Source organism: Nelusetta ayraudi, unplaced genomic scaffold (assembly GCF_046127955.1).
Source record: "Nelusetta ayraudi isolate G7.1 ecotype Tasmania unplaced genomic scaffold, CSIRO-AGI_Nayr_v1 ptg000068l, whole genome shotgun sequence".
Lineage (NCBI taxonomy): Eukaryota > Metazoa > Chordata > Actinopteri > Tetraodontiformes > Monacanthidae > Nelusetta > Nelusetta ayraudi.
This window is the reverse complement of record NW_027466118.1, coordinates 95,195-121,705: the sequence shown is the minus strand read 5'-3', so window position 1 is coordinate 121,705 and position 26,511 is coordinate 95,195. Positions and strand designations below refer to the sequence as shown.

The window sequence follows — 26,511 nt, the reverse complement described above, 5'->3', positions numbered from 1 at the left end:
TTCTCTCACCCGGCAGTGAGAGGAAGCAGAGAAGAGACTTCTTTCCTCTCTCTCTCTCTCTCTCTCAAAAGAAAGCATCCTGTTTTATGCATGAAAAAATAGCTGACTTTCCGTCTCAAGACAAGGTGCAGGGACTTAGTCGGCTGCAAACACTGTCAAAACAATCGCATGTTCTGAAGGGGTGGGGTAATAGGGGCGCGGGGGGTGATGCTGATGCAAAGCCGAGACGAGAGAGGGGGAGTCAAACAAAGAAGCGGTGGTGCCACTCATTTGCACCACCTACAGCCACTCCACCATTGTTAAGACACTAAAATTTAATCTAACAGCGGCCATAGTGAGAGTCTAATCATAAATGGTGCATTTTAAAGATAGCGATTAGTGATTAGGCCCAGGCCTCTCCGGGGAAGTTTAATCTCCACTCAGAGTGGTTAATGTCCTTGCTAAATGAACTGCTCCCCCTCCGTAATGGCACCGCGAGCGGCGCCGAGACGAGATTACTAAACAGCGCGGGCCACGTTTCTAAATCACTCCCCTAAAAACGACAAAACCCTGGAGATCCCGCGGCTTACCGCAGACCCAGGTTTGCGCGGGAGAAGGGCTCCTAATGCACTCTGGGGCGTCGGGGGAGCTTCTGTAGTATGGCAGCGCGAGCACCGGAGTCAAACGAGCTCAGATGTCCTTTTTCCTGAGTGAGGCAGCGGGAGAGTAACGGAACAAGAGCCAGCCAGGGGGGAGAAATGGAGAGAGAGGGTTTTTTCCCCCACTGTGCACTGCCTGCCTTCCTGAGTCCAACACAGGACACACAAGGTCACTTCAGCAGGCACAATGCGGCAAAACACCTCGGGGTTACCCTCCCGATATACCCTATATCCTGATATAGGAAGGATGCCTACAATCTATTAATGGTGCGAAAGAGTGTCTTTGCTTTGAGAACTGAGGACCCCGGGTTTGATCCCCAGACGAATCACATGGAAAATGCAAGGAAGGGCAAAATCTATACCAACTGAAACATGAGAATCAATTTGCTGTGGTGACCCCTGAAGAGGACATACCCAAAGGAATGGCCTATAATCTGCGGAGACTGTAAAGGGAAAGCAAAGGGCCCATTTACACCTGGTGTCAAAAATCCTTGGCGGACAACCTGGAGTCGAGGTGGAAAGACATCCAAGGTTTGCTGTGGACAAACTTGAGGTCCGATGAGTCGGACCACATTGGAAGGTGGTCTGAGCCTGGTGCAGCTGCAGTATTTTGTCCTGGGTAAATACTAGAGGGCCGCCTCCTTTCTGCGCGAGTGGAAGTACGTACCACTGAGCGTGAAACAGCATCATATAATGGGAGCCCAACGACCATAACAATCCTTTCATTAGGTGCGGTAACATGGACCGTAAGTAATCTGATTCAACGGTGACCGGATTAAAATCACTGTTCCAGTCAAAATGACCCACAGAAATGTCAATCGGCAAGGTGCAAGGAGGTGCAACTCTCTTTCTGAGTTGATCGGAGTCAATGTGAATGGCATGTTGCATTGGTTCCCACAGTTGGGTCTTTGTGCCATTAGTCCGCCACGAAAGGTAATGATTCCGCCACATTGCGGCTAAATAATGGTTTCCTGCCTGCTCCTCTCTTTCCTCCTGCTCAGATTTTAACCAGAAGGATTGTTCTTTGGTCACGCAGTTTGCAAGAAAAGCAAAATGGAAACACAACAAACTCGATCAGCGTTCGAGTAAACAGGAACAATCCAATTCCCGCAGTTTAAAACAATTGATTGACAAAAAGAAAATGAGCATCCTCCTGCTGGCAGACTTCTAGAGCGTTTCCCTTACCTGTCAAACAAAAACAAGAGGGTATTCAGTGTTCCAACCGAGAGCACAATGTGTTGTGATGGCTGATCAGCACTGACCACCGGAAATAGACCTTAATTCCAGGCTAAAAACATTAACGGGGAGCTAGTAGCTGTGCATTTGCCACTGGATGACTCAGAAAGGGTGTTAAAACCAGGTGTAAATGGGGTCAATGGGGTCAATGCCTATTGCCACCATCAGCGCCAGCCACTGTCTCTGTGCCGGAGTCCATTTCTACCGCACAGTCGCTGTCAGCAGCCGAGACAGACGGCAGCAGCAGTAGCGGCGGCAGTGGTGGCGGTGGCGGCACTGACCCCCAGGAGAAGACTGACGTGAGCTGCTGGATCATGTGTTCCCGTCTCGGGCTCCTTGAACGGGAGAGCACTAATTTCCGCCAAAGCCGCCCCGCTGGCCTCTCCGTTGTTTATGTCCCGCGGCGGCTCATAGATTGCGCCGACGGCGAGCCACTGGGCGAGGAAGGTCAGCCATTACGGCTGACAAAAAGCGGGCTGGAGAGACGTTCATGTCTTTGGGAGGTGGTGGGTGAGGAAGTGGAGAAGGGGGAGGAGGAGAGACAGAGAGGCAGAGAGAGACAGAGGATGGGGGTTGGGTGGTGCTGGTGGGAAAAGATGGGGCCAGACTCTCCTTTTAATTTACTAATTAACCATGCAAATGAAATCTTAACAGGCTACTCAGAGGCATTCCTCCAGGGAGGGAGGAAGACATTAGCACTTGATTATACTCTGTCCATGTGGAGCGTGCGAAGGAGTAGCGAAATATGCTGTAGAACAAAGTGATGGGAAACTTCTTTGGCCCACGGCAGCCCAGCGGAACCAGTGACAACACAGAAGGAAGGAAGGAAGGAAGGAAGGAAGGACTGTGAGGCAGCCGCAAAAAAACGGGATGAGCCGCGTTGCATGAGTTGCCTACACATGTGTATGTTGTTTCATTGGACTTGAGGCTCTGCACCGCGTGAGACTCGCTCTTGGTTCGTGTAATCCGGTGGAAGATGTGAACATGAAATGTAAATACTTGCACAGACGCCGGTTCACACATAATTCCCCGTGACACCCGTGGATAACTGTCTGTAGGAAGCCAATGAGGAAACACCGAAATGAAAACTGCTCTGTCCATCAGTCCATAAGATTATCCATCCAGTCAAGCTGAGGCTGAGGAGGCAACCATCCATCCATCCATCCATCCATCCATCCATCCATCCTGTGAACCAGAGCCTAGACAGTCATCCATCCTTCCACCATCAACATATTCTCCAATCTGAGGCCAGGAAGCTGTCCGTCCATCCATCCATCCATCCATCCATCCGTCCATCCGTCCATCCAATCTGGCCTAGATTCCATTATTTCATCCTATCTAATCATCCAATAAATCTGAAGTTTAGAAACATCCATCCTTGCGTCATCAATCCAATGAGTCTGAGGGCTCGAAGTCATCCACCCATCCATCCATCCATCCATCCATCCATCCATCCATCCACCTCAATCTGAGAACCCTCCCTCCTCCCCACCCGCCTACTTCCATCCCAGGTTTACCTTGAAGACGTCCTGCGTGTCGTCCATGCAGTAGACCCTGATGTTGTACTCCAGCGTGGAGCAGTATGAGTCGGAGAAGAGCACCAGCCTCAGGCGTTTGGCCGCGCCCATGTGCAGCGACTCCCCCACCAGCGCCAGGGTGCCCAGCTGCTCGGAGAAAATACGGCATGTCTCGGTCTCCAGCTGGCAGTAATAGGGCTCCGACACCAGCTCTTCCCCCATCAGCAGGACATCCTGGGCAGAGGGGAGAGACGGGGGAGGGATTATAAAAAAAGAAAAGAAAAAAACAAGGTGTGAATGGAAGGTCAAGCACCCAATTTGTGTGGGAGGGAAGGGTAATGGGTTTGCCTGATGTCTGCATGTGTGGGTGTGTTTGTGAAAGGGTAAGTAAAGTCCCAAGTCACTTTCCATCTTCGGCGAGGCAAAGCAACAGTAAAGTTCCGAGATTTGTGAGGTCAGGCTAGCAAAGCATTTGAGGTTTTATAACAGAGGAAAAGGGACCGGTTTGTTGCTGCGTCAAAAAATATTCCCTTTTGACCGGTGGTGCACTTGGTCTTTTTTTCCCCTGACACAAAGGCCTGCAATGCCTCGAACAAAGATTCCACGTCCTATAGAAGACCGGCAATTTAGTTAATAATGCATGAACGAGGTACTGACATGAATAGATTCTTTGAGGGGGAAAAAAGACAGTCCAGGGGAAAGACAAGACGGCGGAGGTGCAGTAAATATTGGATTATTGGGATTTGCACATTGTTCCTCAGCCACCAAGATCTCTGGACAGTAAGGTAAGAAGAAAAAGGACATCATCTGCAAATGACACTACAGCTGGATGACGTGATGCTAAAGAACAGGCAGTACAAGAATGAATCGGCATTGTAATTAGTAGAAGAGCAACAACGTTTTGAAACACTGGTCTTTTGTTGCTAAACGAAGATTAAGAATAAACAAATTGACGCACTTGCACAAATGTCTCCTTCCGAGATAATTCTATTGCTTTCTGAGCTAATTTGATGGGGACAAATTGGACCCAAGGTGAGAAGGTTTTTTCCCCTGCAAAAATTCCACCATGTTCGTGCGACGACTCTCCTCATTAGCCGGTCGCGCTGAACGGAGCGTTCTGCCTGCCAAATGGCCAGAAATCAACCCCTCTCTGATCGATTGGAGCGGCTGACGTCTAAATCAATAGAATTAGTATTGGCATGATCCATTGGGCACGCACGCACAATGGACTCCCATTTTTTCCTCCCGTCTTAATATTTCTCCGACAGAAAGCAGCGCGTGAGGTGGCTCAATTACACCTCCGAGTGCTCAATCTTCACACAATTCATATCTTTTACACCACCCCACTGCCCCCTACCCACCCCGCCGTGCTCATTTTCACCATCTTCTTTCCTGCGTGGTATTTCCCATCTCTTTTTAATCAATCCCCTATATCTGCATTACCTGCCCGGCCCACTCGGCTGTTCTCCCTCCATCGCTCCCGCCTTTCATTTCCTTCGCTTCACAACGTGCGGCACTCGACTAGCACGATCATCCACGTGCTGACTTTTTTTTTTTTTTTTTGCCTTAGTGGCCCTGCAGTCAGGCCGTTGGGCTATATTTGGTCCGGCTGATGATTAAAAGCGCTGGTCTAACCTCTGCCTCAGACAGGCCAATCCATCCCACAGACACCCCACTGCCGCCACACACGGGGAGGCTGAATAATTTATGCACAATATCGAACATGAAAGAAGACCTACTAACACTCCCGAGCCCACCAGCACCCTTTTCCAATCTCTCTCCGGATTGTTGAGATGGGCATACTGCCTGAAACCGCGACTGTTTGCACATGTGTGTGTGTGTGTGTGTGTGTGTGTGTGTGTGTGTCCATGTTGGTGCCGCAGACGCCAAACTTTCTTCCAAACTCCATCCCGGCACTGTGCGGCGGTTCTGGTTACTTTAAAATTTCACGGTCAGAGAAATAGGGGGAGGCAGTTGTGTAATTGGAAACAGCGGTCAGAAATGGTCAAGGAGCACTCCGACAAGCACTTTGAGGAGCCGTAATTTGCTTAGAGAATTTTCTGTTTGGAGACGCCGGTCGCCTAGCAACGCCCGAGCTGAAGGGAGAGAGAGATAGAGAGAGAGAGAGGAAGAGAGAGAGAGCCCTGCATCCAGGTCTTTTGTTCCAGCCTAAAGTGAAAACACCTCATGGTCAATATGAATTAAACCCTGTGGAGGAGGAGACGAGCGCCGGGCCAGAGCCTCCTCAGAGTGCTTCTCTCCGAGTCTCCGGTGAGAAACTTTCTCAAGGTGACCCCTGAGTGAGACCGCTGTACATTCACAAGGGGGGTGGGGACGGGGGGTTGGGTTGGGTGTTGCATCTTCCTCTTCCCTTTGGGGAGTTGCACGTCGTGTGTTGTGTTGCGGCGTCTCACCTCCCAAGCACCCTCGTAGCTCTGCTTCTTCAGGCGGATGGCCCAGTTATCCAGGCAGGCGTCGGAGCAGTGGTCCATGCTGAGGATGACCGGCCGGCTCAGGATCACCCCCGGAGGGCCGCAGCTCACCACGGGGCTGAGCAGCGTCTGGCAGCCGGCCAGCGGTAACCTGCACCGGGTGGGACGAGACCGAGAGCTCTTACTCACTCGCAGGGTAGGGTAATAGTGGGGTAATAGTGCAAGTATTTCCATTACTTTATCAAAGTAATGTAACTAATTACCTTTGATTACATTTTGATCACTTTCTGAATTTTGAATAAAAGTTCTCAACTGTTGAAATAGTGACTTTCAGCGGCACTCAAAACAGAGACAGACAATTCAACTGGTAGGCGAGAGGTAGGGTGCGCTGTAGTTCTGAACTTGACAGGTGAACCAATTAGTATATTTTAGTATCGGATTAGTATCAAACTTTTATTTCATGCCAGGCCAGTGCATGAGAAAACCACTGAAAAGCAACAAAAATAAAATGCTTGAACATAAAGCCCAGCCTTTTTGGTAAAAATTGGTTAGATGTTAATAATATTGTAATGATGAATAGTCCCACAAGTCACTGTAATGTTATTACACTTTTTTTTTCCCAGTAATGTAACTGATTACAATTATCTTTATCCTGCAATAAAACTCCGTAACGACGTTAGGTGTAACTCGTTACTCCTCAACACTGCTCACTCTTGTTTCTAACGATCCCTCCCACTAGATTCTGTCAGACAAGTCACGTGACGCGCTGCACGCCGGACTCCGCCGCCGCTTCCACGAGCGACTGAGCTCCTCCGAGGCCGAGCGCGGAAAAAAGTGAGCAAGATAAAACAGCGTCTTTCAAAAACAATCCACTGAAGTTAAACGGTGCTCATCGCGGTAAAAAGGCTCGCACACCTATTTATTTACAATCCCACCTCCGCGCGCACAACGGCGCCGGCCGGCCCGCCCCTTAATGGACGAGTGAAGCATCAAAACAAACAGCCCCGGCGATGCGGCAGCGGCGGCGGCGGCGAGGGACGACCGCCGGCTACACGGCGTCGAGGAGACCCACCTTAAATCCTCCTTCCTCTGAACGGTGAGATAAATCTCATAGATCTTCCCCCTGGGGATGGCCTCGGGAGGGATGAGCAGGCTGATTCCTAATGCAAATAACAACAGAAAGGGGGTGGGAGGGAGAGGGGAAGGTGGGTGGGGAGGAAGTGGGATGGAGGGGGGGGGGGTGCGACAGGCTCATTTGTTGTGACTGAACAGCGCTTTTGTCATTTCACAGAAAGCAGGCCAGCCCACTCGACAGAAAAACCGGCGGGGGCGGCGGTGGGAGGGAGGGAGGAAAAAAAGAAAAAGAAAAAAAGAAGAGAGCGACGACATAAAAACAAAAACAAATCGGCGGTGAAGGTCAGAGGCAGCCTCCGCCAGGTACAGTAGATGCAAATCTCTCCGCCGGCAGCCGAGGTGGGACGCGTCCCCGCGGCCGACAATTAGCTGAGACAAAAGCGCCCCAGTCTGAACGTCCTCCGTCTGCCGCCCAGGAGATAATTGAGACTATGGAACAGGCGACTCGGGTAAAATTGCGCTTCCCCTGGGGATGCGTGGCATTTTTCCCCTCAGCGCACCTCCAGAGAGAGGGAGAGAGAGAGGGAGAGAGAGAGAAAGAGAGAGAGAGAGGGAAGCACAAAGGTGTATCGTGTGTGTGTGTGTGTGTGTGTGTGTGTGTGTGTGTGTGTGTGTCAACGCCATTCATTCGGAGTCCTATTTAAAAAACGCACCGCTCAACATTGACAATGTGACATAATCCCGGCAGTCACAGTGTTGTGAGCTGGCTCCGCTCATGCTATATATGTGAAAATGATAAAGAAAAAAAAAAAAAAAACGACAACAAAAACATCTGTCTGAATCAGGCGAAGGTCCCTGAAATCTCACCGCGTCGTTCTTTTTCGAATTCACAAAGCTTCTTTTTTGTGAAACTCGGCTAAATGACAGCCGCTCCTGAGTGGCTGCATCTGAGTGCCGACTCCCCCCCTCATCCCCCACTCCCCCTCTCCCTCTGCGCCCCACAATAAATGCGCTCCGATGTGTGGTACATTCAACATGGCTTTGACTAAATCCATGCATAAAATATCTGGAAGTGAACGGCGGAGACGCAGAATAAAAGAAACAGGAACACGCACTAGAATGGTGGCGAGGAAACAGAGGGAGAGAGAGAGAGAGAGAGAGAGACCTTCTGGTATACTGGCTCGTCCGTCGTTTAATCTGGACGGGCTGGGGAGAGCGCGGTTACGTCAGCCGTGTGTTGGGCTAATGTGAGTGGAGGAAGCTAAATAGACGACTAATGATGTTGGGCTCTTTACATATTTTTTATCCAACTAATCTTTAATGGACTCTGTCTATTCCTGCCGGGAAGCAGCGAGCAAACTCGCAGACGCGCACTACAGAGTTGGCTGTCGCGAGCGAAGGGCGCCTAATTGGCACAATTTGTTCTGGGGTTTTCATTGCACAGATCGCGATCAGCGTCCATGGGCGCCACTTTGTCCGTGCATTATTTAGATGTTACGCGATGAACACTGATGCGGTCGTGCGCTTTTGTTCAGCCCTTTTCTTTCTTTTTGCTTCGGCTAACAGGTGACTTGTGTATCATTTAGAGCTGAAAAAAAATGACCTCTGCAAAAAGAGTTCTCATACAGTATTTCAGCCATCTATAGCTCTCTTTACACCTTGTAGATCTCGTGAAAAACAGCTAATTTAACCCCGTGTTCACAGCTTTTGCCAAAAGCAAGCTAATGAATCTTTGTTTTAGCTTCCTGCAACACGTGATGCTGTCGTGAAGTGCTCTCAGAGGATGGGGGCCAGGGAGAGGTGTTGTTAGGCGCCCTTTGTGACATCACAGAAGGCTTCTCTCTAGGACTCTGCTTTAGCACAGCGCATGCTTTCTGAAAAGTGGAGCAAAAATAATGAAAGGTTGGACTTTACCAAGTTCTGGAGAGACACGTTATTGTGAAAGCATGAGTGACATATTTATTTAATAGTTTGGGACCATTAAAGGAACTCTATATAAATCATTTCCTCCTCTAGTTGTTCTAGTTGTGCACTGCTCTCACTCCATAGAAAAAAGAACCTGCACGTCCTCGGCAGCCTCCACTGCGCCAGGCTTCCATATCTACTCTTAGGAAAGCCATCAACATTTTGTGGACAATGTCAGATTAGTAAGTAAGTGAATATGACGGCGACAGGATGTCTTGTCTTAGTACTTTTTTTTTCTGGCGACCATGTTAGCAGGGTTCTGCCTTTCGTCTGCAGTTTATCGACAATACAATTAAAAGACGAGGCGCTGGAGAAGGGCCCAGAGTTCAGAGGGCAAGGAGGCAGAGGAGACTGCATGCTGTTTCACCACTAGGTTCCCCCCCCGCCCCCCCCCCAACCCAAAAAAAAAAAAAAAAAAAAATCTAGTAATCTGAATTCTCTGTGTGGCTCCGTTAACTAAAATTCAACCAGCCTCCTCAAAAAAAAAGTTATAAATGCAGCTGGGGGCACTTGCGGAAAGCATCAAGACTCTTTTATTTGTGAACAAACCTGCAATAAAAACCAACATGGCCTGGATTTAAGGAGCCGACAGCTGAGGTGTGTTTCATGGGACATTTATGGGACTCTGCTGTTACTGATTGTTTTTTTTTTGTTTTTTTCTCTGTCCCCCTCCCTTGTCGTTAACACCCAGTTATGGCATCGTGTCCACGACGGAAGAGTAATAATGTTGTTGTTGGTTTGATTTACGTTGTTTGGACAGAACTTTTCTTGTTCACTGTGCGGCAGTAAACGGGAGCTCCTACAGTGGGTAAGTGTCTCAGCCCTGAAGCAACACCTGAAAGCGAAATCTTTTCTGCTTTTGTCGTCCAGGTTTGCGATCGGAAGGCTTTACAAACACGTGTTCATCTTGTACGTTAACAAATGCACCTCGTGCCAAAACAACACGTACACGCTGTTCTCACAGACGATTTAATTTACTTTGTGAGGCGGCAGGTAAATTAGAGGTTCGACGATCCCCGGGGGACAGAAATCTAACTTTGCAGAGTCGACATGGATTGACTCAACTTCATTTGAATGCTGTGCACATAATTATTTGGAACTGCTGCCAGACTGTGAACGACAGGCCCGGCTGGTTATAAAACGGTGCTGATCAAAGTATTAGCGATGAACCTTTCGCCCTGCTTTGACCACATACTGTCTCCATATGAGATATACATTTATACATGTTAACTGTTGCTTTAGCTAAATATTTCACGGCGAGTTCTTTAAAAGTTTTATGTTATGTCACAATGAATTCAGTTCCCTGTCGTCTGCTTTCCCCTCACTGAGCCTCATTAAGATTCAGACTGCCTAAACAAAAGACGACCCTTCTTGGCTCTTGTCTACATGGAGATGAAAAGCATTTATTATTATTTTTGGTTTGCATTTTTTCCCCATTAAACTGGCATCATAACAATAGCTTGTCCACACGAGACTGCTGAAAACCCTTTCAGGAAATATGCCAGGCCTGCGGGTGGCGCTGTGACGGTGTCATACAAGAAGACGTGGAGCACGGACACAAACTCTTACGATGAGAATGAGAAATCGAAGAAGGAGAAGGAGGAAATAAAGAAGACGATGGCAGCGAATATAAATGTGCGAGTGAGAAAGAACAACAATGGCAGAAGTTTAAATTAATGTGAATGTGAGGCATCATTATTTGAGACAGAATGCATAGTAAATGGTAAATGGTCTGCACTTGTATAGTGCTTTCCAGCACCTTCACATAAACCCAAAGCGCTTTACAATGGCCTCTCATTCACTCATACACTCACACATTCATTCACCAATGGGTGGCTGCTGCCATGCTAGGTGCTCCCCATTGGGAGCAATTTAGGGCTCAGTGTCTTGCCCAAGGACACTTGGACGTGTGTCCATGAAGCCGGGATTCGAACCAACCCTTTGATCCATTGGACGACCGACTCCTACCAACTGTAGTACAGGTTACAAGAACTGCAAGGGTGGAGTCAATAGATCTCACCTGACCTGTATTCACAAATGTGTGTATGTGTTCTATGTGGATGAAATGTCCAAAGGATAAAAGACTGCTGGAGACTTTCCTGAATTCCTCTCAATTCAACAGTAACAACACAAAAAGGGAGTAACAGCCTGGTCCAAACCTGTGTTGGGGATGGTCAGCCTCCCTCCCAGGAAGTTGAAGGTCCCGTAGGAGGTGTTGGCCACGTCGCGCGGCAGCGTCTTGAAGTAGCTCTGAGTGGACAGCCTGCTCACAAACTCGGACGGGTCCGGGTTGAGCTTGCCGTTGTGCAGGGTGTGCGAGCCGTTGGGCAGCGGGTCCAGCAGGGGCCCGTTGGTCATGGAGAACTTGCCAGTGGTGTCGTGGCGAGAGCGCAGGGTGCCCTGGTAGCTGGTGGTGGTGGTGGTGAGATCGGGCTGGATGGTGAGCAAATGGGAATTCTCTGCGTCAACGACGCGAGAGGGGAAGGAAACAAACAAACAGACAAAAAAAAGAGACAAAAAAAAACACAGACAAGCAATTGTGTGAATCTCTGTGAGTGGCAGGCGGCACAGTTCGTACATCAGAGATAGACCTCACACTATCAGCACGCGCACACACACACACACACACACACATGCACACACTGAGGCAAACAGGAAGAAAAGCACATGTTGCAGGAAAAAAAAGTCAACTCACACTCTTGACAATACACAAAGACACATTCTGCCAGTGAGAGGCAGCCTTGAACACCTCCCTCCCCTTCTCCACACCACCACCACCACCACCACCACCACCACCACCCGGCCGCCTCTCTGTTTTGTCCGTCTGTCTCTTTAGCAGCCACACAATCAATTCCAAACACAACTCAGACGTGGCTTAGCACCCAGAGTGCATATAGTTTGCTACAAAAAAAAAACTGAAACAACAAAAACAAAACAAAAAAGAAATAGTGCAATCCACTTCCCCGTCTCCGTCTGACGACTCAGACAGTTGTATTTCTGTTACTGGCTGCTGCTGCTGAAGCTTGGGGGCTCCACACAGCCGCTAAACAGACTGAGTGCATTTCCTGACAATGAGGTGGTGGCAAAAAAAATTGACAAAAAAAAAATTCCCACAAAAACATAATGTGTCAGTTCGACAAACAACAAACAGCTCCTGCACCACACACACACACACACACACACACACACACACACACACACACACACACACACACACACACACACACACACACACACACACAGTCACAGGGTATAATACATCTTGTTTGGATTGCTAACCGCCCGCAAACACGTTCACACCGCCGCCACGACCACAAAAACAAACACGGAACGGGGCGGCACACTGCGACGGCGTGCAGACAGACGGACGGACAGCTGACGGACGCACAGGCTCGAAAAACAGAAGGTTAGAAACAAAGAACAGTGTCCTACTGCTGCGGAGGGGAGGCCTGCGTGGCCGCGGCGCCCACACACCTGGCTTGCTGGGCTTGATGCCCATGGGCTGGAAGCCAGTGGTGAGGATGGACGAGTCGGCCACGTCGGCGTCCAGGCCCTCCTTCTTGCGGCGGTAGACCAGCACCACCACGATGAGGAGCAGAGTCAGGCACAGCGCCACCGCCACCATGCCCACGTAGAGCGCCACGTCCTCGGCGCCGCTCACCGCTGTGGAGGCGACAAGAGAGGAGACGAGACACAACAATGGGGACCAGATTAGTGGGGGTGAGGTAGGGAGGAGCGCAAAGAAAAGGAGGCGGTGGGTGCCAGGGGGGGGCATCATCATCAGGTGTGGAGAGGCAGCAGCAACAAGTGGAGACTCCCTGTATTATGTTCCATGTCTCTGTTGAGGATTTGCTTAATTGCTTCATCAAGTGAAACCATCGATGTGCTATAGGAACCGGATAGGGATTTTATTTCTAGTGGCCACCCGTGGTATTGCATGAACAAATATCACTTAGGGCTCAAAAGGGCTAACAGGACGTCTCTGACCCGAGTTATGGCTCAGAATAAATCTTTCTATTTTTTCATATTTTCAAGTCATGGACTTCCACATGTGTCTTGGCTTGTTGTGATTGGCTTATACGTTCTCATGCATCATGTGTGTTACTTGATGCATGCAAGGCATGTTGGGAAGAACAATGTCATATCAAATTTTATACAGTTATTTTTTTTTTAATCAACCCTATAGATGGCAATAGACAGGCCTAAGCAGACAACTTGTGGGAGGAACTCTAGAAAACATCCAATCTAGCCGTCTGTTTACAGCCTCCTCACCAAAAAAAACCTTGGTTTTAATTGGTTTTAAGTTTATATTTGGAAAGGGATATAAAGCACAAGGTGGTCTCCCGAGAGGGAACAAAAAATGGTTGGGGGAACAAAAAAAAATACTGCCGCCCCCCCTGTGACATCAAAAAGGACAGACTTCCAGCACAGCGGTCTAAAGCAAACAGCTTCTGAAAAGCGGAGCCAGTGAAAGTGAAAGCAAAGGACGTACTTTTCATGTTTTCATTTCCATTTTCTTGACAGGCGAGAGACTCACGAGATCATTCAAAAACAACGATCCGGTGAATCTTGCATGATGTGGAACCTTTAATTTTTTAACAAACCCTGAAGGTTCGGCGCGTGAAAAAAAAAAAGAAAAAAAAAAGACTGCAGCCAATCAGGATAGAGAAGCACGCAAGTCCTCCAGGAGGAGGTTCTTCAGTGCTGTGCTGGATAAATATATCTTCTGCTGGCGTGTTCTTTCCCTCCCCATCTCCCTCCTGCATCTCCAAGTACACAACAGCCCCAAGAGAGGCAGTGGAGAAGAGAAGAGGAAGAAGGAGGATTTGCTTATGAAATTCTAGCACCTCTCGCTGAATGTATCTCTCTCCATCACTCCCCTCCTTCTCTCCCTCTCTCCCTCTCCAAAGCATTGAAGTGCCTTTCTCCTAAAAGTACAGTATGAAGATGACAGCGTGGCCCAGGCAAACATCAATGTGTGTGTGTGTGTGTGTGTGTGTGTGTGTGTGTGTGTGTTTTGGAGGAGAATGGGATTTGCCACGGCTGTCTCTCCGGGCCGGGGGAATTTAGTGGCGGAGGTGGTGAAGGCTCCCAGGGCCTTTGTGGAGGGCCATTGTCCCGGGGAGCCTCGGGGGCGTAGCGCTGTCAACGGAACACAGTCGAGGAGGGGAAACGCAGGGAGCGCGCTCAGCTTTGAGGGATGGAGAGCAGCAGCAGAGGTTAAAGTGCTGCAAGGCAGGAAGGCAGGCAGGCGGTTGAGCTGACAACAAAAGGAGGAGGACGGACGGACGGAAAGAAGGGAGGAAGAGTGGGGTCGGTGAAGGGAGGCAGACGCACAAGGATGAAGATACGAGAATGTGTGTGTGTGTGTGTGTGTGTGTGTGTGTGAGAAAAATCAAAGTTTGTGTCGCAATCCAGCTGATTAAGGTTAAATGTGGCAAATGTAGATGAGCATTTTCTCCGGCTGCACTCTTTCCTCTTTTTCGCCTTCTTCTTCTACTTCTTCCTTTTTTTGCGATCCCGCGACTCGACAGGAAGGCTGCTTATCCGACAAATTTTAATTGGTGTGAGCGAACACGCGACAATGCAAGAGAGGAATTAGCGAGGTGCTAATGGCTGAGTTTGCAGTGAATTTCAACAAAAAACCACAAGACAAAAAAAAAAACAGCGGTTCAAAGAAAGAATCTTTGCCTCCCCCTCTCAATTTTGCCTCACCCTCCTCTCTTGTCACCCCCCCACCACCCTCTCTCTCTCTCTCTCTCTTTCCCTCCCTCCGGCTCGGGAAAAATCCATTTCGCCTCTTTCGAAAAAAAAACACCTGACGTCGCCAGGATTTTTTTTTTTTTTTTTGAAGGGAAATGCCAGAATCTATTTCACGGCTGATTATCTCAGTACAATCTGATAGCTTAAGTGAAGGGATTATAGGCGGCCGAGCGCCATGTTGGCCCATTGTGCAGCCAAAGACCTCGTTGACGTGTAATCAATGGCGAGTGACTGACCGAAGATAAACATCTCTAAGTTTGGCTCCCGCCATCGTTTTTTTGTTTTTTGTTTTTTCGCACAATTTTTGTGCTGAGAGCATATTCATGGCAGGAAAAGGGAAAGCTATCCTTCCTCCGCCTCTCCTCTTCTCATCTCATCCTTCTCTCCCACCATTCCTGTCTGCCCCTCCCCTCACGGAGGTGCTTATCTCGCGAGCGGCCCGGCTTCACCTTTCACCCTGTGCAACGAGCTCCTGAAAAGAGTGGGGCCGCTGCAGCTGAACCTCTCGTTAAAACTACCCAAAAATCCAACAGTGTTGGCCGGCCGGAGGCCAGAGGAGGCAGCGAGCGCTATTTGGACTCCTGGATTCCCCCGGACGGATCAGCCAGAGAATAAATGTGTTTTTGCACTTGGTCGGACCGCAGGCCTGTGACTCAGCTTTTGTGTGTGTTTTGTGTGTTACGTGAACACTTCAACATCACTCACACCGCTCAGTAGACCCCCTTATTCAGTGTTGAGGTTTTGTGTAATTTGTGTTTGCCGTAGATCAGGGGTGGGCAAACCTTTGGACCACGGTGGGTTCTAAATTGTGACAGAGTGGCCAGAGCAGCCGCAGATGGATGGAGTGTTTTTGTGACCCACCTCATAGGAGAAAATGATATATCATGGAATATGTAGAAAACATGTGCTATCAAAAATGAACAGAAGCGTTACAACAAAACCAGCATCTTTGAAGCCCCATGATGTTTAGCTCTTTATTGAAATGACTCTTAAAACACAGATTTGTGTAATTTGTGTAACTATGTTATTACTCACTTACTATTAATATAATTTCTTCAAGTTTGGCGTGCCAGATTAAAAAGCCAAATGGGCCGCATATGTGCCGTAGTTTGCCCATGCCTGCCGTAGATATAGATGATGTAAAAGTGAAGATTACCCACAATGCATAGCTGTAAAAGTCAGCGTTCCGGGAAAAACTACAGTAGTGTGAATAGAAAAGAGAAGTGAGACTGTGCTGTAGCTGAACTGGATCAGAAACACAATTGAGTCCACTTTCAAAATTGAAATGTGAATGCAAAAAGGTTTGAGTGTCTTTTCTCTTGGTCCATTTTAAGAGGACTGAGTTTGATTCTTTTTAAAGAGGACTACATGTGGAAACACTCTTTCAGACAAAAAGGGGGAGAGGGCCGATTGGATAAACACAGCTGCTGATTGGCCGCTCGTCGTTTACCTTGCGAGGGCAAAAGACCCCGTCTGTCTGTCTGTCTGCCTGTCTGTCTGTCTGTCGGTGCTCTCCGGCTTCCACCCTGTCCTGCACCCGCACAAAGGAGCCAGTCAATCAGAGAACACTCTCTTCTCGCCTTTTTTTTTTTCCACCCTCCCTCTATTCTGCTGGGAATCTCCGGAGGCTTATCGGAGCATCGGGCCGGTGAAGTTTTATCGGACTGGCCAGGTGTCACAGGAAAACGATCCCGCCGTCGCTCGCTGCAACCCCGACCGCCGACCGCTCTCTGGCCCCTCCACCCACCGCCCTGCGCCATCGATTCTCATGACGGCGGGGGCCAGTGATTGAAAGGACATCCATCATGCTTTAATTGACACAGCTAATCAGCTTTTATAATTGGATGGGATTTACTTTAGTCCTTTTCTTCTGGGCCGACCTTCTTCTTTTTCTCCCCTCGATCCACCACCAATTCACCTCTCCTTTCCCCCACGCGACCTGTCGCCCCATTGTTCCATTTCACTTGACGTAATTGCTGGCGCAGAACTTTTGATTCTCTTTGTTGCATGACCTCTCCCCGTGATTGACACCTGCCCGCAGATAATCTGTGGATGAGATGAGCTGTTTTCACCGCTGACCCTGGGCCAATCTCTGTCCCCCCCCCCTCTCCTTTCTTTCTCTCTGAGCATTCAGTTCAGCTCCTCGGACTCGCTCCAGGGCCGGCCCGCTCTGGGATCAGATCCTGAACTTGAGATGAGCCAGCGTGGACTTATAATTCATCGTGCCTCTGAGGGGCTGCGTCCTGGGTTTGTGCTGAAGTTTAGTTGCATTTGCAGTCAGCACAATGTCCGCACCTCGCGGTCTGCAACACGCCGCTCCCTCCCCTTCCTCTTTCATGCGCTGATAAATACAAGCTTTGCAGCCTTCTGCACCTTCTCCCTGGGCATTTATCAAGCAGAGTTGGGAATATATTTCATCCCATGGCCAATCCCGGGCAGCCGTCCCAAGATGAATAACACCGCAGTTCTTAAGGTCAGGGAAATATGGCTACTAAAACTCTCAAAGTGAATGTGACCATTACTATCTCCACAACACAGTCGTTCCTTCCCACGGTGGCTCCCTGTGAAATATGTCCCAAAATAAACGTCGGGCCATTTTTCATGGAGGCCACTGAACCTTCCTCCAAGGGACAAACTCCCGACTAAAAATATTAGCCGCCTTCGCCGCAAAATGAGCCCGTTAAATTGAAATTAGGCCGAAGACTGATTAAGGGCTGTTTTGATGGCTTTCCACCGGATCATCTGCCACGCCGTCTAAACAGGATGCGCCGGCAAATTAACTCCATCACTGTCATTACGCCCAATAATTGTTTTTTTATGTCGCCCTAATTTTCCTCTGCCAGGGAATACGATCAGTGTGATATTTTCCAATTTTTGTGCCCTCTAACACCTGCTGCCATTTTGGCTCTGGCCTGCTGCCAGTGCATGATGTTTTTTTTGTGCGCAGCGCCATCTTGGTCTCCACTTGTTTGCTCTCTGAAAGCGGTTCCTGATTCGTTCATTATGCAAAGCGCAGAATTGGGCTTGCGCGAGAGCACGAACAATAGCCTCGACTAATGTGTGCGGCTGGTTCGAGGCTTAATGACGGTGAGGTGATGATGGCCGTCGAAAGAGGAGAGGATCGGAGCGGCTCCTTTTGTTTGTCGCAAGTGGACGTTACCGCCAACTGGGCTAATAGTCTCCAGACAAGGTTTGCGAAGAATGGAGGCTGCCGTCGGGCTCGCCAGCACCACCCCAAGGAGGAAAAAAAACACACAACACCTCCCTGCTTTGCTTATTGCAATACTTCACACGGCCTTTTTGTCTGAGGAAACACATCTGCGGGGGAACAGATTGGGAGAGGCTTTCTTCCCCGGCGCGGCTCAGCGGTGTCGGCGGAGTAAATAGTGGACGACGCCGCGTGTGCGCGCGTGCGAGTGTTTGTGCAGGAAAACGATGAGTGGCAGCTCGGTGGATGCGTCCCGGCTCTCCGGGGAGGAGCCGCTGACCTCTGATGATGAGCCGGCTGAGCTCCCTCGTTCTGAGGCAGACTCAGAGCAAAGCTAATGCCCGACGCGTGTACGCACGTGCACAATTGGAAAAATCACTGTTTAGCCCCCCTGCCCTGCCCTAATTATCAGTCTATTTGATCACCGTCTACAAGTGCAAGATACATAATTCAGTTAATTAATTCACCGTCTCCCGCTTGCCAAAGCCCATTCAAGACCCCGTGTTTACCGCGCAGAGGAGCCAAAAAAAAAGAGCGTTATTTATAATCACTTCTCCCTCCGAGACGTCACCCCTGGGATCCGTCATTTCTGGATGGCCGAGCGGCAGCATCTTGGAGTCTTTTGATGTCTGCGGGGAGCGACGGAGCCGCTCCCTTCATGTCCATCTGGTCAGTGGCGGAGCCCGCGGTGTCGATTTCCACCCAGCAGCCGGCTGCGGGGCCTCACGCGAGCCGAGCGGCTCTCTAATCCTGACAGCACGCGCATGCATGCCCTATTAATGAAGCGCAGCCGCAGCCACCACCGCCGCCGCCGTCGTCGTCTTTCTTCTGAAATCACAGAGCGTGGAGCAATCAGGGCACCGTCGCCACCCCGACATCAGCGGCTTCGTTCCTGCTCCGCCTGTGCTTCACGAGGAGAGCAGAGCGCCGTTTCATTTTTAGTCGCAAGCGTAACGTGTGTGGAGGGGGAAAAGGTCACGTGGCTCAGGCACAAGTCGCTAACGCTACCTCTCCTTTATGAAGCCGTTCCGAGGTATGTTTGACATCTTTCGTCTGAGCGACGAGGGGACATAAAAGGTTTATTTCTCCGGATAAAAGGGCAGCCCCGCCCCCCTCCCCACGCTCTCAACCTGGCTTATAATTGATTCAAATTCCAGACACCTGTTCCCCGCGTGCTGTTTCACACCTGCCTGTTGCTTGTGACAGAGTTCCTCTTCTGGTAGACTCAAAAGTTGAGCAAGTTAAAGCTGCAAGAAGAAAATTCACCTCCAAAATGTGTGAATTTGAAAAAACAACAACAATCCATTCTCACCTTTTCTTTTTTTTTTTTCATTTGCTTGACTTGGTATCTTGAGACGCTCAAGTCCTTCTGTGTGGACTTTGCTTGTTCACACCAGGTACTCCAGCTTATTCCAGCAGGCCCAAGACACATTAGACACATTAAGCTAATTAGGAACTCTGAATGGTCCATAGGTGTGAATTAGAGAGTGACTGGATGCATAGATGGTATGTTGGATGCTGTGAAAAACACATATTTTCCATTTACAGGTCACGTGCCGCGCACAGACAGCGTGCACATGAGTTGAGTGATTCAAATATTTGAAGTACTGTAAAATGTATGTTGGACCTGGCAACCGAGTTGTTTATCAAGACCTCGCAGCAGAAATGAGATGGGGAGAAACCGGAGAGGAGCTCCCAGCTTCTGTGCAAGCGCACTGATGGAAAACTCTCGGCAGGCCGCCGTATCTGATGGAGAATGGAACCCATGCAGAGGCGAGGTGACGGCTCCATGACGGCGAGCGCAAAATGCCAAAAATTGCCGCCCTGCGTCTTGGCCTCTTGACGCAACATGAGATAAACACCTCTGTGGTTACATGACATGACATCACTGAGAGGAAACGCAGTTATTTCGCACTCGTGTTTCAGTCACACTGCAAAAATCGCTTGAGTTTTCGCACAAATGGAGAGAAGTGTTCTGTTTTACTTCAGGGAGTGCATGAAGTGATTTTACTATTTTCTATATATAGCTTCGCTCTGCCAAGACACTGTATAGAACTCTGCTGCTCTCCACTGATCCTATGGAAGAAAACTTGTTGTTCGTGTCACTACAATCTTTACATTTGCTCGCCTTGGGCTTCGAAACCTCAGAGACTCTGTGTGTGTGTGTGTGTGTGTGTGTGTGTGTGTGTGTGTGTGTGTGTGTGTGAGAGAGAGAGTGTGTGTGTGTGTGTTTTCAGCGCACGTGGGCGGAGGTGCACTCACTCTGGGGGCACTGCTCGCTGGTGCAGTTGAGAGACTGGACATCGAGCCCCTGACATTCTTTGCCCCCGGTGCCTGGCGAAGGCTGAGTGCACTCCCTGCTCCGCCACATGGAGCAGTCGGCCCCGCACGCCGACCACTTGCTCCACTCGCTCCAGCCGCCGTCCACTGCGGAGAGACACGAGGGGCAAAAATAGGACAAATGCGGGTCAGCACGATTAGCTGCAGAAAAGAAACAAACCCTCAAACTTTCCAGCTTTGCGTTGATCAGGAAACACGGTCGACGGCAAGAAGCTGCAACCGTCGTGTTTAGCTTTGGCGAGCTCAACATGGAGCAGCCGCCTCGGTGTGCAGGCGGTGCGCGGTGTGTACACATTTGCGTGCGGGATGTGAACAACTGGCGGGGTGGTGCTCGGTCGCCACTGTGTGCAAATTCCACGGCGTGAAACCTGGTAGGGAAAGCAATGCGAAGACATGCAAATCTGGGATTTGAACAGATGCACAGAAAACAACCAAAGCGTGTGGAACTGCTCAGGGAAGCCACATTGTCTCTATTCTGCACTTTTTGTTTATTTGCAACATGGAAATCAGATGCAAGCGAGCAAAACCCCAGTGGTGTGAGGCGGCTGCGGCCTGCTGGACCCGGCTGTCAGCGACCAACACAGGTCCACTGTTTGTAGCTCATGCAAATCCCTCAAAAAGGAAAGAAAAAAAAACAAAACAAGATCTGCGAGGGGAACATTTGATTTATTAGTTTTGCCTTCGGTGCATTACACACAGTCCGGCCTGCACTCTCCTGTACATCACACCCGCAGCCTATTTTCTGTGTGCCACCACTTCAAACGCCACCACCACCACCACCACCACCACCGAGTGCAGAGAAACAAATGGAAATGGGCCGGTAATAGTCCTGAGATGGTCCCGGCTGCAAGTAATACCGGCACTGTTACCACATGTGGAGAGGAACAGGAAGGCCATTTGGCCGTAGCGAGGGTAATTTTGCCCAGTGTGGGAGGGGACCGCAGGGGTGGTGGTGGTGGGGGGCTGAGGGGGCCGGGAGCGATATCGACGGTGACACGGGGGCCGCTCCTGGGGAAGGTTACCATAGGGCTAATGGGAAAAGGAGCAGTAATGAGCTCTCTTGGGGAGGTGGGGAGGCGGAGGAAGAAGAAGAAGAAAAAAAAAGGCACCTCTCTCTCTGCCAAATGTGAGGGTGAAGGAGACCAGACGAGAATCACGGCGCGCACAGACACAAACACGGCAGCGGCTCGCCCTGATGAGTGCTGTAACCCTCCTCCCGGCTGACCCCAGGGCCAGGAAACCTTAGCGCTCATTAATCCCAGCAAGGCACAGAGCAAAGGGGGCGTGACCCCCAGAGACCGGCTGCAGGTCAGAGGCTTTGGTTAATAAAACTTACGGTACTCCGTTGGTGGAGGAGGGGGGTGGGGACGAAGGAGAGTGTGGTGTGTGTGTGTGTGTGGGGTGGGGGATAAAGGGGGCGGTGGATACCTATGATTGCATGTCTGGAGCAAATTATGATGCTGTTTGGTTTAAGAGTGAGCCGCAAATTGGAAGAGGAGCTAAAAGGCGCATTGGGGGTATTAGGGAAGAGGCACAGGTGTGCGAATTATTCTCAGCTCGGAGAAAAATCTGCCCGTTTGCTCCTTTATGTTCCCACATTAGTGCTGTGTGTGTGTGTGTGTGTGTGTGTGTGTGTGTGTGTGGTGGGATGCTGACACAGCTCGGCCCCTTTCCAGTCGGATCCATTTGGCAGGGAGAGCAGAACCAATCAGATAATTGTCCTTGTTTGGCATTGAGTAGAGCCATCCGTGGGCCAGTGGGCCGATTACCCAGGCACGAAGTGAAAATGATTGAATAGCAAATTACATCCTAATGAATATATTATTAAGTTTACCCCGCGTGTGCCACCGCGAAATAAAGAAAGAGACGGCGGCGTCCACATCTGCCGTGAACGAGGTGATGAAATTCGACTTCTCTCGTCCGGCACAAAGCAAGACTAATGGCCGTGCAAAAGACATCTTCAAACACGTCCAGGCTGAAGTGAGATGCCGGAGATGTGAGCGAAAGCGGCAACCCTGGTGCTGAAATAAAAAAAATAAAAAAAAATCAAAGTCAGATGGAGATGAACAAACACTTCTCGATAAAGCCTGTCTGACTCGGACTCATGCTGCTAATATTTCAGCGGCAGCGAAAAAAAAAGAAATGACACCAAAGGCAGACTGCGGTGGCCCAAGAGGATGTGAGACGAGAGTCAACAGCTTCAGGAAACGTAAGAAAATAAGAAAAGTAAGACTTTTCTTTGACTGTCCTGCTTTCCACCCACCCTGTGTTAAGGGTTTAGGGATGGCTGCTGCTGCTGCTGTGTGGAAAAAAAAAAGGGAAAAAGGAAAAAAAAGGCGGCACCCCAGACAATTTTCAATCATGCGGCACCGCAGGTTCCAGGTCAGCCAGGTCGCTGTGGAGGGACAGAAACACAATGACTCAGTGGCAACTCCCCATTTGGCCATGTTGTCAAGGGGAGAGGCAGAAAGGAGGCCATTCTCAAGCACTCGGCGGGGGGATGGGAGGGTGGGCGGTGCAGGGGGGCGTGAGGCTGTTTGCTCCCTCCGATGACAAACCAACACGGTCCGAGATCACTGAACACCTGTGATGGACGTGAGGCTGCAGACATGTGACCGCGGTGACCGGCAGCAGGCCGGCTGGCTCACGCTGCTCCTATTGGCCGATCAGCTGACGTGTGGAAAGTTCCCATCCACAAATACGCCATAGCCTGGCTGTATCCGAAATCACGCACTCGTTCCCTCTAACTTCCTCTAGACGGAGTTCTATGTACAGAAGGTAGAGTGGTAATGAAATAAACCTATGAATTATTTTACACTCACACGTATATGCATTTTTGTGACAAGTAGATACTATATAATGAGTGTCTTCCCACATAAAACAAAACAACGAAAAGCGTTTTGCTCCTCTCGCCTTTTCAGCATTTGGGTCAGCGTGGACACAATGCATGATGGGATATATTGCTGAGTTGGTGACCGTCGGTTGGGCTTTCAGCGATGCATTATGGGATATAAGTGAGTAGGCCTAATAGTGAATACCAATGTTCACTCAGGATTTCGGACACTACTACAAAAGTGCGCAGCCCCTGTGAAGTGAGAAAGGGGGCGATTTTGTTTTTAAGTTGATGAACAGAGCGAGCGGTCGTGATGCACTCGTCGTGTCTTAATGAGAAAGTGAACAGAGCAGCAGCACCCCCGCCCCCCGGCCCCCCTGTCCCCCACCCACCCACCGCCTCCCCTTCTGTCGACTAAATAGCCAGAACAAACCAATTAAAGGACAGAATGATCTACGAGGAGGCCGCTCACACACACACACACACACACACACACACACACACACACACACACACACACACACACACGGAGCGCTGTGATGATGCAATGCTGTCACCAGATGGACCACCATCTTTTCTCCCTCAGCTAATGTGCTTTTCACTCCCACTTATTTTCCAACGGGCCTCTTTCATTCATCCATCCATTCATTCATCACCGGCTAAAATGTGACGCCTGCCAGAAGAAACGTCCAGAGGAACACACGTCGCTGCTTCTTTCCTTCTCTCCCAGGCAGGAGTCGACGCTCGGTCCTCCACCTTTTACAGGCGCGCACACACACACACACACACACACACACACACACACACACACACACACACACACACACGCGAGGCGCCGGCTTTCTCGTGCGCAGACTCATGAGTATGCGTGCGCAAATATACCCGCCTCCAGTCTGTTTATTTTCCATCGAGTAGGAATTCTCCTGACTCCTCCCGGCTGCCGGAGGGATCAGTACAATTTTTAAATAATTCATGCGCGTTACACATCTTTTTTTTTCAGGGGGGTGGAGGTGGGGAGGAAGAGTGGAGGGGCAGACGGTGGGCGGGGTGGTGGGGTTGTTTGCTTTTCTTTAATAGCCAAACAGCAACAGTGCCATTTAGCCGCGCGGGGCAGGCGTCGCTTCCTGAACAGGGGAGGCGGAGGGAGAGGGAGGGGACGACAACGACTGTGTGCGAAATCGCCCCTGATTCACTATAAAAAGGACATTTTGTAGCAGTGTCGGAATCCTGAGTGAATATCGGTAATGGCCACGAACCATGCATGTATTACAAGAACTGGATACCGGACTGGCAATATGGCGGTGTGCCGATTTTTCCCAGTGGCCACTCAAGGTACTGCAGCAAAAGAAAAATCCCACGGGCCCAAAAAGCTTTTTTCACATAGATCGCAATACACAACGTCGTACGTGCTGCTGTGTCTCAGCTCGTTGTGATTGGCTGCATTCTGATGTGTCTGTAAGTGACGTTCTCCAGAATCGTTCTGATTGGCCAAATAGATCATGTGAGTTACAGAGGCATGATGGGAAGTGACACTACTGCGCATGCTCTGTGGGCCCATTAATGCGGAGGTCAAATTTTTTTTTTTTCGGCGTATGCGCTGGATGAGCAACTTCATTGAAATGAATGGGCCGCCATCTTGGAGTCTGAGGGCCTGTGTACAACCGATGATCACGAACCCGGCAATATATCCCATCATGCATTGCGCTCACACTGACCCAGTCCAAGAATGGTCGAGAGGAGCCGAGCGCTATTTTTTAAATGTTGGAAAATGCTTAGTATAGTATGCAATTAGCATAAAAATGCATATATACACAGTACATTATTAAATATAACATTTATTTATTGCTATTTTTTCTTTCAGGTCATAAGTTTCTGCCAGCCGACGTAACGTTTTAATAATGCGACCGCAATCACCTTTTTAACTGCGCCAAGAGTGGCGTCTTTAATCCAGCTAATTAGTTCACTATATAGTTGACTACAAAGAACTCCCTGTATGGGGAACGAGTGGGTGATATTGAACAGAGCCGATCTCTGTTGTTGTCGCCTCGCGCCTCTTTGGTGACTTGTGCCGATATTCAGCTGCAAGTTTCGGATCTGAGCGCAAGTCAGCGAGAAGGGAGAGAGAGAAAAAGAGAAAAGGAGCGGGCCGAACGGCCGACCGACTCTCAGAGTGGGACGAGGGTCCGGGGCCAGTGGATTTACCTCGGCGCTTTAGTGGGATATGATGAGCCGGAGACAAAGAGGAGGCGGAGGGAGGGAAAGAGAAATGGAGATAAGCTCTTGCATGGTTTGGCTCCTGGCTGTCTACAGTGTTGATCTGAGCGGCGCTGAGCCTCCGGCTTGAGCTCCGGCATCTTCCTCCTCCTCCTCCTCCTCCACCCCCTCCTCCACCACCTCCTCTTCCTCAGCCACTATAGCCGCGTCTCTCTCAGCGTGGGGGCTCCATCTGATCTGCCGCACAAGCCTCCGTGCCAAGTCCTCATTAAACACTTTGGAGACTCGGACAAAAATACAGATGAGCCCCTCAAGCCTCGCCACTTTTCCAGATGAGAGGCGGGAAAGAGAGAGAGAGAGCGGACGCGCGAGGGTGGCGGACACGCGCAGCCTCTTTGTATTCTATTTTTTTGTACCGCGCAAGGCCGTTTTTAAGGCGGTGGGGATGCGTTGCGTGTGTCGCCGCAGCCCCCCTTTAAATTATCCATTGATTTTCTAAACCTGCTTCTTCCTGAGCTCAGGGTTGCTGGAGCCTCTCCCTGCTGTCATAGGACGAAGGCAGGGAGACACCTTGGACAAGTGGCCAGTTTGTTGCAGGACCACATAGAGACAAACAAAGACCAACAACCATTTGCCGTACCGTGTTGCCGTGTACCCCCCTCCTTTAAATAATATGCGATGAAAACGTGCCTCCGTCGCTGGAGCTAAACGCTGCGCTGATGGAACTATTCTCCACCTTTTTTTCAAATGTGGAACAACACGCAGCCGTCGGCGCTGCTAAGCAGAAATTTACATGAGTAAGGGAGGGAGACGAAACCGGGCAGTGCCGGGACAAATTACAGCCTCTGCGTGTTGTTGCCTTCAAACTGAAATTGATTACTCTTTATTTGTACTGTTTCCAGCATCTTCTCCCCCTACCCCCCGCCTCCCTTCACCAAGATGGTGTATAGCATGTCGGCAAGGCCGCTGAAATTTCCCAGACATAAACAGAAAAAGACTGCAAATTACAAAGAATAACTTGCTGGAGAAAAAAAACAACACACACAAAGCAAACCCCCTCCTCCCTGTAACCCATTTCAAAGATCTAACACTGCGAGTTAAATGCACAAGAGAGCTAATAACAACAAAGAATCCTTGTCTGGATAATTAATGAACTCTTGAAACAAGACCAGCATTAAAATCATGCAATCTTTAAAAAGTGAAGCTCAAGAAAGAAAAAAGGAGAAAACCAAAAAAAACTAAACAAAAGGCAATGTGGAGCAGGAATTTGTCTCAAGGCGACTGTGTCTGA

General features: G+C 49.7%; 1 protein-coding gene across 1 annotated transcript in view; it reads right to left on the bottom strand.

Annotated features, from left to right (window-relative positions):
• unc5a (unc-5 netrin receptor A) overlaps positions 1-26,511 on the bottom strand; it is an 86,915-nt gene that overhangs the window by 16,244 nt on the left and 44,160 nt on the right. The window contains exons 7-12 of the mRNA XM_076041494.1: positions 20,096-20,260; positions 12,337-12,525; positions 11,022-11,321; positions 6,896-6,983; positions 5,806-5,974; positions 3,392-3,625 (exon numbers count right to left, since the gene is read on the bottom strand). Coding sequence (XP_075897609.1) covers positions 3,392-3,625; positions 5,806-5,974; positions 6,896-6,983; positions 11,022-11,321; positions 12,337-12,525; positions 20,096-20,260 — 1,145 coding nt within the window. The remainder of the gene's footprint in view (positions 1-3,391; positions 3,626-5,805; positions 5,975-6,895; positions 6,984-11,021; positions 11,322-12,336; positions 12,526-20,095; positions 20,261-26,511) is intronic.